This window comes from Salvelinus fontinalis, chromosome 30 (genome assembly GCF_029448725.1).
Source record: "Salvelinus fontinalis isolate EN_2023a chromosome 30, ASM2944872v1, whole genome shotgun sequence".
NCBI classification, from domain to species: domain Eukaryota; kingdom Metazoa; phylum Chordata; class Actinopteri; order Salmoniformes; family Salmonidae; genus Salvelinus; species Salvelinus fontinalis.
In genome coordinates this window covers 31,969,640-31,981,967 of record NC_074694.1, presented here as the reverse complement: position 1 = coordinate 31,981,967, position 12,328 = coordinate 31,969,640, and the positions used below count along the sequence as shown (strand labels likewise).

The following is a 12,328-nucleotide window of genomic DNA, read 5'->3' as shown; positions in this document are numbered from 1 at the left end:
GGACATGATCATTTCCCGAACATTGAGCGATGTATCACTGTTGAATTATGCATCTGAATGTCTCCTTTTCCCCATTCAGGACAAAACGATTTAGCCAATCACATTAGCATTGCTAAACAGTGTCTGCTAAAGCTTTTAAAAAGGATTGAGGCTAACGTAATGCCGCAGCAGTAATAGCCTCACTGCCTCTCCCTCTCTGTCTGATTCTGAAAAGTTAGCAGAAATCTCTTCCAGGCGCCCACTCAGTCTCTGCCAGTTAGGACCCCTGCCCCTGACTGCACGGCTGGCCCAGTCGTTTGCCTGTCAAAAAGCATTTCCTCAATTCATTCTCCCGGTTAGGGGTGAGTGAGGGAGGGAAGTCAGAAACAGTAAGCGTTTAGCAGAGCAAGCTCTGACAGTTTGAACCCTTCCAAGATGGTACTCAGTGTTGTGAAACTATGCTAGCTATACTAAGGTTGCATTACATGAAGTCTGTGTATGTTCCCAGCTCATCCTGTGTCAATTACTCGTCATAAAAAGTTGAACCTTTCAATATCATATATAATAGACCATTTTGTGGTTTGTCTGTGTGACGTTATATTGCTATGTATTTGTCATCTATATGGATGGATGTTGTTTAATTAACTGTTGGTCTGTATATTTACTTGAACTGTTGTTTGTCATATCGGTTTGTCTGAAATGAGGTTTATATATCTGTGTGTGTGTTGGTTTGTGTGTGATTTGTCCATGTATCTGTTGATATGTCTGTTGTTGATCCAATCTTAGGTGTTAGGTGTGTGTCGGGTTGTTTGCTATATCTACAGTATGTAATTGTGTGCTGTTACAGCACATGCTGTCTGATGTCTTGTCACATCTGTGCTATGCATGTCATCAGATTGTGGGAAGTGTGTCATGCCACTGTCTGTTTGTGTGATTAGTCGGACTGTGTGTGTGTGTGCGTGTGTGTCTTCTCTGCTCACCGGGCCTTGTTTGTTCTCTGTCTAGATCCCTCTAGCGGAGATGGAAGCTCTCTCTCTGACCTCCGACAAATCCTGGTCCCTAGCTCTCACCGACGACTCCACCCCTGATGATATTAACCCTCTCTTACTAACCAGTCTGGAGTCCAACGTACTGACAGCTCCTCGCTCTCTCTTCATCCCATCGCCTCCTCTTCCTCTGCTGTCTCCTGTAGCTTAGCCTTTCCCAAGGGAGCTTCCGAACTCAGCTGGCCCCTCCAGTCTCACTCTCTCTGGGGTACTGACTATAGGTTGGAGGTTACCTTCTGGATGTCAATTAGGCAACACTATATACACACGTCTAAAGAAACCAATGCATTTTGCATGTAACGACACTATTGTGATTTGGTAATCAAGCAACTTGTAAACTTGAACACTAATTGAGTGGCAGAGTAGTAGTAGAAAGGGATACGAGGTGAAGCTACTCCCTCTACACTACTTCAGTTCTAATTAGTCTCCTCACAATGTCCTTTACGGTGGCTCAGAGAGGACATCTCTGCTCTCAGCTCTCTGAGTTTCCCCCACGCACCGTAGCTAATTGAGAGTTGTCGGGAAACAATCTGGGATAATTTACGACCAATTTATACCCTCGTTAGCTTGAGAGTCGTTCTCTCTCCATTGCATGTCAGACACAGAGAACGGTGGCGACGTACAACCTTGCCACTCATCGCAAGGGCGTTGAACTAATCAATCAGGTTATATCGTAGCGTGTGATGAATGTAATAGCTGTGTCAGAGGGATTTTCCAAACCCAGCACATGCATCACACAGACACATTAATGATTTCAAATGAATCATAGAACTGGAGGTAAAACACAGAGAGATGTGAGCAGGACACACACATGAGTTTGGAAGATCCTGGAGATTTTTTTAACCATCCGCTCTTCTCCCTCGCTCTCTCTCTTTCTCTCTCTTTTTCATTCCACCTTTCTAGCCTGGTGTCTGTCCGTTCCAGTCCAGTCCAGTAGACTAGTGCGCCTGCTCGCCTGCCCGTACCTCTTTTTCTCTTGTGTTTTCTCTCCTTTTGTCTCTGTCTCTCTCTCTTATCTTTCTCTGTCTCTCTCTCTGTCTTCCTCTATTTCTTTCTTTTGTCTCTGTCTCTCTCTCTTATCTTTCTCTGTCTCTCTGTCTTCCTCTATCTCTTTCTTTTGTCTCTGTTCTCTCTCTCTCTCGCGCGCGCGCTCTTTCGCTCTCTCTTTTGTGCTTTCCTCTGTGTTATAAACAATGTGACAAGTGAATGTATTGCCACTCCGATCTCTGTAGTTAGTAGCTGTGGGTTAGATATGTTGTCTGCTAGCCAAGGACATAGCAGGGCACTGGCCTAGCTTGCATTTTCTGGCTCTCAGAACTTAGGGATAGAATAAACTACCTGCTCTAAAGCTGTGGCCTAAATGATAAGCGATCACAGCAAAAAGCTCAAGCATACAAATGCTTCATTCATTTGTCTTGCTACAATAAAGACATAGACAATGTGGTTTCAGTTAGTTTCACTAACTCTGAGCCCAGAGCCAGGTCTGTGCCAGTCTCCTCTCTGCCACTAGTGCAATGACGCCGTCTATCTGGTCTGTCGCTCAGTGTGCCAACAATTACTTCCTTCATGTGTGTATGGAGTGTGTGTGTGTGAGTGTGTGAAGTCTCTGTTAAAGACCCGTGGTCAGACCTCCAAGTAGGTCCAGAAAGAGGCTGACTGTTTTTCTGTCCCCCAGGTGGAGTTGCTTGATCCTGTGGAGCCGTTGGACAACCTGTTGAGTGTACGGAAGTCAGCGGTGGGCCGCACCCACTCCCTACCAAACGACAGCTACATGTTCCTGCCTCTGGAGCCCTTCGGACCCCCAGGAGCCGGCCTGGCTCCTGGCTTAGCTCCAGTACTGACACAGGCTACAGGGCCACAGCACATAGAGGCACTTAACAGGGCTCTGTCAGGTACAGTACAGAGACTCTCTCTACACGCCGACATTGTTTACACACACACACATACACGCGCACACGCACACACACACACACACACACACATAGTAACCTTTCCTCTTGATCAAAGAGAATGCTGTCAGGAAAACCAATACATTTCTAGAACAGTAGGACCAGGAACCAACCTTACCCACACCTACTGTTTTGATAATCCCTTGTTGTTTTTATGTGAAAGAAACAAGTTATATTTGTGTTGTGTGTGTTACCACAGGCTCCAGGACCTCGGTGCGGTCCCAGCCAGAGGAGAGCTCCCAGCAGTTGGCTGTTCCTACAGACTTCTTCAGACCCATCAGTCCTCACAGCCTCTCAGACTCAGAGAATATACCCCGACTACCCCCGCCACGGCACACACACACACTCAGCCGCACGCTCCGCAGACAGGTGAGACACAGACATGCAGACAAACACACACATACACACACACACACACACACACACACACACACACACACACACACACACACCGGAGGTAACAAATGTTTTCTATCAGAAATGATTGTTCATCATTGTGTTCTTCTCCTCATGTTTCTGCTGTGAGATGATGTTTTTCCTAAACTTCCCTTCCTTCCTCTCAGCTCTGCTCTTAATGCTGTCTTCTCTCCTCCCTCCTGCCTCCCTTCTTCCTGTCTGTTTTATGTTTCTAACTTCTCCATCCCTCCTCCCTCCGCCCTGACAATGCTCGCCATCTCCTGTCCATCTCTCTGTCCATCTGCTCGCCTCCCTTCCCTGTGTCTGTTACTAACAGAGTCTAGTTCAGCAACCGCCAGACCCAGAGCTACTGATCAAACACAGATACTCTTGTTTCTGAAACAGTTAAATAACAACTCCTGACCCGCTAACACTCATTTCAGAAATACTGAGCGTCCCTATTCCCTATCCACCCCGCCTCCAACACACACACACACACGCGCGCACACACACATATTTCTCTTTCCCTGACCTCTCCTCCTCTCCTTCTTGCTCCCTTGTTTGTGTGTCTTCTGCTGACCATCTGCCACAATGCATCTCACTTGACCCACTGTCGTACAGTAGGTAGCGTCGAACATCGTTTTGGAACGGCTAGACTGTTAATTCTCATAGAAATAGGGGACTATATTGTGTATGAACCCCTATAGGGTCATGTGAACTACCTACTGATATCTTTATCACACATCTGTTGATTGATGGAATGTATTTTAGTTTAAGGTGCAGTCAGTTTGTCTATTAATTGTAGGCTTTGTCCTACACATCACACTATTGTAGCTACATATTACACTGTTATAACTCAGGGTTTAAATCAGGACTGTCAGTCCTGTCCGTAATATTTGGCCACATATTTATACGACTGTTTCAGAGCACTTGTTGTCCTTTTTGGGCAGATTATGTTGATGAAATAGTTACTATTGAGGAGTTATAATATGATTTTTTTTTTATGTTACCCCGTATGACAGGAATTGTTCTACAATCACAAATAGGTATTGATAAAAAAATGTGAGAGGAGTTGGCTCCATTGTTAGTGCTACTGTAGCTGTGGTATTGGCTTGGTTATAATATCTTAGTCCACTAGATGTCCCTGTTGTCACATCATCCATGCTTTCTGTCAAGACACACAAATCTACAAGTCATGAATATTCTGTGAACAATCATGTCCCAATTGTCCCAAAACTCTTAAATAGCTACCTTTTCTTTTCTGTCCATATTTTGTCACATAACAACCAAGATATTTCCGATCTGTGATCTCAAATTGCATAAGATTTGGAAAGGATGCTATGTGAGACTTTTGTAACTTTTGTAGTGTGTCATTGTGTTCTACTAACCTTTCCTCTCCTGTAGCTACACTCAGACTCAGTAGCCTCTGCCCTTTGCCCTCTGACCTCTCTGAGGGAAAAAAGCTGAAGGGCTGCCCTATAGTACCACTCTCTAAAATTCCAATAAATGTTTGTCATTGGGGAGTTAGCTGACTGGGCTACAAGGACAGAGGGTATTGAGGATATTGGGCATTGGAAGAGGCTCAAAATGCAGTGCACCAGACCAGGCATATCTCCCAATACTCCTTCTGTTAAACAGGGAATAAACATTGGGCACTCAATTAGAACTTGGGAAACCATGGTTGAACCCAGTGTCCTAGCTGAGACAAACTGTGCCCTACTACTGCTGCTACTGTAAATCACATGCTGTCACTGAATCTATTCATGAAACAGATACTCTTGACACATATCTGAACCTGGAATGGTTCCCTTGTGCAATAAACATGCAGCAATACACTTACTAGTTGACTTACAAGTTGCACTGCACTCTATTGCAATTTCAACATTTCCTCTGTATCACAATGAGGCAGAGATGGTATTGGGAGCATGCTGGTCTAATGGTGAACTCTGACCTTCACTCATATTGGTCATCCTCACCCAGTCACCTCACACTAACCAATCTCCCACCTCTCACCCCCTCATGCCCCCCTAACCACCCAACCCCTGTGTCTCAATCTCTCCCTCCCTGCATCACCCCTCTCCCTGTTCTTCTCTCCCGCTCCTCTTCCACCTTTCTCCATCTCTTTCAAACTCTGCCTCACTGCATCATCCCTCCTAATCCCTCTCCTCCCTCGTCCCCCTCTCTCCCTCCTTCCTCCACCAGGTGGCAGTATCTAATGATTCCCAGGAGGCTCTGTGGTCTGACGGAGGGGAGGGTGAGGAGGGGGTCCTAAATGTAGCTTCCCTAGCCCTCCCCCTTTCCTCCTCCTCCTCCTCTTCCTCATCCTCCCATCTTCACCAGCAGCCTTCTCTTCGGCTGGTCCCTGCCACCCCAGGGGCGTCCCCTCAACGGTCGCGCCCCAGTAGTGTTCACACCCAACACCCCTTCTCAAACCACGACCAGCACCACCTCTCCTCCTCCCCCCCTCCTCCCCTCCCCTCCACTCGCCCCTGGAGACAGGAAGAGGCCTCGGCAGACCACGAAGTGTCGCTCATCAACCGGGCGGGGCTGGCGGGGAGTGAGGATGTCACCGGTGTCGGACTGGGGTCAGAGGTCGGAGGTCTTGAGGGCAGTTACCAAGGTTATGAGGTTGGTCGTGGTGAGGGGAGCCGGCCGTGCCTGAGGCAGCTGAAAAGGTTCCACAGCGCTGACGCCCAGGGGCGGAGCATTCTAGCGTCCCGGCCACGCCCCCTGTCCTGGTTGGACGATCCTCGGCGCCACTCAGTGGAGGTGTGTTCGTCTGTAGAGTCCAGCCCCCAGCGCAGCACTACGTCCACGTCCTCGGGGTTCGTCTCCCGAGCAGACAGCCTCCAGATCCATTCCCAGACCACAACAAAGACCCTGCCCTCTCCCCGACGCAAGAAGAAAATGAGCCCCCCGTGTATCTCCGTAGACCCCCCTGATGGACTGGAGTCCCAATCCGGCCTCCACCCTACCCTGGGAGGTCTGGGGGCCCTAGGGATATCCCCTCCCTTACCCAGCCGGGATACCTCCTGTCTGAGGAGACGGGCTCCCTCCAGTGACTCCAAGGACTCCTTTGACCTCGGGGCAGGGGAGGGGCTGGGCCAGGAGGGAGGGGGGCCCAACACCAAGCTGTTGACTCTGCCCAGCTTCTCCTTCGAGAAGACAAGCTCTGAGCACTGAACACTCACACACACTGATGTACACACACTCACTGACACACACACACACACACACACACACACACACACACACACACACACACACACACACACACACACACACACACAGAGACGAACCATTAAGCACATAGGCACACAGACACACACATGCAAACACACGATACACTTGGTGTATCCGTGATGGTGATAGTCGTAGTAATAATACCGTAGAGAGTAATTATGGTAAAACTACAACAAAACGGTCAAATCATCCTTGGTTTTATTGAGGATCAGTGCAGTACTGTCGTAGTGTGACCATCCCTTGTCTTTGTATTGTTGTACTGCCAAAACCACAAGAACGCGAAAAGAACACAGCATAAGCAGAGATGAAACAAGAATACAAACATGACTGTTTCCATTATACCACACCTGCACGCCGCCATTGGCTGCAGGTCGACCCCATGACCTCTGGAGTGAAGTCAGCACCAATAACTTTGGATAGCACCTGCCTGTGGCCACTATTGGGAATGCTCAGTGTTAGACAGTGGGACTTCACCCTCACACGGGCAACAGTGGAGGTACAAAGCAATATGAACGATTTAGAGACACTATTTTCTTAAATTATTGGGCCATAGTGTTTGTACAGGATGTAGATTTTTTTATTATTTCATTATATATTTTTTGGGGGTGATCTTTTTTGTGTTGGGTTTCAATTTTTCTCTGTTTCAATGTTCGAAAAAATGTTTAGCTAGTCGGTTTTGTTTAATTTTAGGGATATTTTCTAGCTTTTTTGATTTGCTGAGGAAAGTGATTTTTTTTCAAAGTGCTGAGAATCATGTATTTGTAGGATTAATATATATATATATATAAAAACAACTCATTAAACTGAGCTTGGATTTTTAAGCACAAGAAGGGGACTTTGGTGGTTTGAAGGTAGGTAACAGAATGGGATAAGTCAATGTGTTGTTATTTACTTCATAACAAACATGACAAACATTAAGACTTTAGAGCAGTGTTTGAAGATTTTTATTGACAGGATAAAATCTAACGAGATGCATTATCATATTTTCAAGGCTGTCCTGATTTCACAAAAACACACATACAGTAATATTCAATCCAACAAACACTGATTTCTTCAACACAATCCTGGGAATTCGTAATTACGTCTTGAAAGAACTTGATGTAGTATGTCTGAATCTACAGTGCCTTCAGAAAGTATTCATACACTTTGACCTATTCCACATTTTGTTGTGTTATAGTCTGAATTAAAAATGGATTTTAAAATTGCTCACGCATCTACACACAATACCCCATATTGACAAAGTGACAACATGTTTTTAGAAAAAAAATATATATATGCATAAATATCTAATTTACATACAATACCAGTCAAAAGTTTGGACACATCTACTCGTTCAAGAGTTTTTCTTTATTTTTACTATTTTCAACATTGTAGAATCATATTGAAGACATCAAAACTATGAAATAACACATGGAATCATGTAGTAACCAAAAAAGCGTGAAACATATCAAAATATATTTTAGATTCTTCAAAGTAGCCACCCTTTGCCTTGAGGATAGCTTTGCACTCTCAACCAGCTTCACCTGGAATGCTTTTCCAACAGTCTTGAAGGAGTTCCCACATATCCTGAGCACTTGTTGGCTGCTTTCCCAAACCATCTAAATTGGGTTGATGTCAGGTGATTGTGGAGGCCAGGTCATCTGATGCAGCACTCCATCACTCTCCTTCTTGGTCAAATAGTCCTTACACAGCCTGTAGGTGTGTTAGGTCATTGTCCTGTTGAAAAAACAAATGATAGTCCACTAAGCGCAAACTAGATGGGATGGCGAATCGCTGCAGAATGCTGTGGTAGCCATGCTGGTTAAGTGAGCCTTGAATTCTAAATATATCACTGACAGTGTCACCAGCAAAGTACCCCCACACCACCACACCTCCTCCTCCATGCTTCATGGTGGGCCACACATGCAGAGATCATCCATTCACCTACTCTGCGTCTCACAAAGACACGGTGGTTGGAATCAAAAATCTTACAGTTGGACTCATCAGTCCAAGGGACAGATTTCCACTAGGCTAATGTCCATTGCTCATGTTTCTTGAGTCAAGTAAGTCTCTTCTTCTTATTGGTGTCCTTTAGTAGTGGTTTCTTTTCAGCAATAAGACCATGAAGGCCGGATTGCTGCAATCTCCTCTGAACATTTGAGATGTGTCTGTTACTTGAACTCTGTGAAGCATTTATTTGGGCTGAAATTTCTGAGGCTGGTAACTCTAATAAACTTATCCTCTAAAGCAGAGGTCACTCTGAGTCTTCCTTTCCTGTGGCACTCCTCGTGAGAGCCAGTTTCATCATAGCGCTTGATGGTTTTTGCAACTGCACTTAAAGAAACTTTAGTTCTTCACATTTTCTGAATTGACTGACCTTCATGTCTTAAAAGTAATGATTGACTGTCATTTCTCTTTGCTTATTTGAGCTGTTCTTGACATAATATGGACTTGGTCTTTTACCAAATAGGGCTATCTTCTGTACACCACCCCTACCTTGTCACAAAACAACTGATTGGCTCAAACACATTAAGAAGGAAATAAATTCCACAAATTAACTTTTGACAAGGCACACATGTTAATTGAAAAGCATTCCAGGTGACTAACTCATGAAGCTGGTTGAGAGAAATGGGTTTGATCCTCTTTTTTTCAATTTTCACCTAAAATGACATACCCAAATCTAACTGCCTGTAGCTCAGGACCTGAAGCAAGGATATGCATATTCTTGATACCATTTGAAAGGAAACACTTTGAGGTTTGTGGAAAATAAAATTAATATAGGAGAATGTAACACATTAGATCTGGTTAACCTGTCTAGGATCAGCGTGCCGCTAGCGGCACTCCCCCCCCCCCCCCCCACTGAAAAACCAGTGCCGCGAAATTCAAAAAAAATATTTTTTTAAAATATTTAACTTTCACACATTAAAGTCCAATACAGCTAATGAAAGACACAGATCTTATGAATCCAGTCAACATTTCCGATTTTTAAAATGTTTTACAGGGAAGACACAATATGTAAAGATGTACATCTATTACCTAAAAACACATTAGCATATTCCACCATCTTTTATTTGTCCACCAACACCAGTAGCCATCACCAATTCGGCTAAACTAAGATATTTATAGCCTCTAACCAACAAAAAAACTCATTAGATGACAGTCTGATAACATATTTATGGTATGGGATAGGTTTTGTTAGAAAAAAGTGCATATTTCAGGTAGATGGCATAGTTTACAATTGCACCCACCATCACAAATGGACTAGAATAATTACAATGAGCAACGTGTTTACCTAACTACTAATCATCAAACATTTCGTAAAAATACACAGCATACACGAATCGAAAGACACAGATCCTGTGAATACAGACAATATTTCAGATTTTCTAAGTGTCTTACAGCGAAAACACAATAAATCGTTATATTAGCTTAGCACATAGCAATTAGCAGCCCAGCATTGATTCTAGCCAAAGTGAGCGATAAAAGTCAACATCGCCAAAAGATATTAATTTTTTCACTAACCTTCTCAGAATTCTTCCGATGACACTCCTGTAACATCACATTACAACATGCATATACAGTTTGATCGAAAATGTTTATATTTAGCCACCAAAATCATGGTTAGACAATGTGAAATGTAGACAAGCTGGTAAAGAAAACGTCCTTGCGCCACTTAGACAGTGATCTACTCTTATACATAAATACTCATAAACGTGACTAAAAAATATAGGGTGGACAGGGATTGATAGACAATTTAATTCTTAATACAATTGCGTTATTACATTTTTTAATTTATCCTTACTTTTCAATACAGTTTGCGCCAAGCGAAGCTACGTCAAAAAACATGGCGTCCTAAGCCACTAAAATGTTTCGACAGAAACACGATTTATCATAATAAAAATGTCCTACCTTGAGCTGTTCTTCCATCAGTATCTTGGGCAAAGGATCCTTTCTTGGGAGAAATCGTCTTTTGGTGGAAAGCTGTCCTCTTGCCATGTGGAAATGTCAACTACGTTCGGGATGAACTGAAAAGCGTTCCCAACTTTTCACATCGTTGCAAAAATAAATGTCCCAAAATCGCACTAAACGGATATAAATTGCTATAAAACGCTTTAAATTAACTACTTTGTGATGTTTGTAACTCCTATAACGAGTGAAAAGATGACCGGAGAAATATAACAGGCTAAACTAACGCTTGGAACAGGAGAGGGTCGGTGTCTTCCACGCGCGTTACGCAGCAAGAAAAGACTTGCTAGCTAAAGGTTTTTTTCATTTGTAGGGCCTGTGAACGAGCAATCGAGCCCGTTGGAATCGTCATCACGTAAAGGCATCCAGGGGAAGACGTAAGAAGTGTCCGTATAGTCATAGCAACGACAGTGCCCGTTTAAATGACTTCAGAAAAGTGGCCAACGTTTCTCAAATCTGACTCCATGTCAGGGAAATTGCTGTAGAATGGGCTCTGTTCCACTTAGAGACAAAATTTCAACTCCTATAGAAACTATAGACTGTTTTCTATCCAATAATAATAATAATATGCATATTGTACGATCAAGGATTTTGTGGGAAGCCGTTTAAAAAATTAGCCACATTAGCATAAATAGTCTAAACAGCGCCCCCATCCCCAACAGGTTAAAGATAATACAAAGAAAAAAAAACGTTTTTTTTCCATCATCTTTGTAATGCAAGAGAAAGGCCATATTGTATTTTTCCAGTTTAGGCTGAATTTAGATTTTGGCCACTAGATAGCAGCAGTGTATGTGCAGTTTTAGACTGACCCAATGAACCATTGCATTTCTGTTCAAAATGTTGTATCAAGACTGCCCAAATGTGCCTAATTGGTTTATTGATACATTTTCAAGTTCATAATTGTGCACTCTCCTCAAACAATAGCATGGTATTATTTCACTGTAATAGCTACTGTAAATTGGACAGTTCAGTTAGATTAACAAGAATTTCAGCTTTCTGCCCATATCAGATATGTCTTTGTCCTGGCAAATGTTGTTGTTACTTACAACATCATGCTAATCACATTTGCGCACGTTAGCTCAACTGTCCCGAGGGGGGTCACCGATCCCGTAGTTAAAGTAATGATGGACTGTTGTTTCTCTTTGCTTATTTGAGTTGTTCTTGTCACAATATGGACTTGGTCTTTACCAAATAGGGCTATCTTCTGTGTACCACCCCTATCTTGTCACAACACAACTGATTGGCTCAAACGCATTAAGAAGGAAAGAAATTTAATTATTTAACTTTTAACAAGGCACACCTGTTATTTGAAATGCATTCCAGATGAGTACCTCGTGAAGCTGGTTGGGAGAATGCCAAGATTGTGCAAAGCTGTCATCAAGGCAAAGGGTGGCTACTTTGAAGAATCTCAAATATAAAATATATTTTGATTTGTTTAACACTTTTTTGGTTACTACATGATTCCATATGTGTTATGTCGTAGTTTTGATGTCTTCACTATTATTCTACAATGTAGAAAATAGTCAAAATAAAGAACAATTCTTGAATGAGTAGATGTGTCCAAACATTTGACTAGTACTGTATATAAACATTATTTTAATAGCAGGACATTGTAAAGTCCATTATTCCGCTGAAGATGATGAATTAGGCTGTTTGAGAAGGTTTGAATCCTAAGCAACCTGCATACACATTGTTTGAAGTACAATATACCAACATAGTTACTGTATTAGGTCAAATCTGGAAAACCTTTATAGAGCATGGGTGGAGTAG

The 12,328-nt window shown here is 43.2% G+C and overlaps 1 protein-coding gene across 12 annotated transcripts in view; it reads left to right on the top strand.

Annotated features, from left to right (window-relative positions):
• The window catches only part of cacna1g (calcium channel, voltage-dependent, T type, alpha 1G subunit), a 298,872-nt gene extending 286,767 nt beyond the window's left edge, over positions 1 to 12,105 (top strand). For 8 of the 12 annotated variants that reach the window (XM_055890508.1, XM_055890502.1, XM_055890498.1 and 5 more), the window contains 5 exons: positions 985 to 1,107; positions 2,701 to 2,917; positions 3,174 to 3,343; positions 5,573 to 9,396; positions 11,221 to 12,105. In XM_055890508.1, coding sequence (XP_055746483.1) covers positions 985 to 1,107; positions 2,701 to 2,917; positions 3,174 to 3,343; positions 5,573 to 6,553 — 1,491 coding nt within the window. In that variant the 3' untranslated portion in view covers positions 6,554 to 9,396; positions 11,221 to 12,105. Of the gene's footprint in view, positions 1 to 984; positions 1,108 to 2,700; positions 2,918 to 3,173; positions 3,344 to 3,707; positions 9,397 to 11,220 lie in introns of those variants that run through there. The other 4 variants (XM_055890505.1, XM_055890503.1, XM_055890507.1 and 1 more) reach the window with 3 other exon arrangements.
• The last annotated feature ends 223 nt before the right edge of the window (positions 12,106 to 12,328 follow it).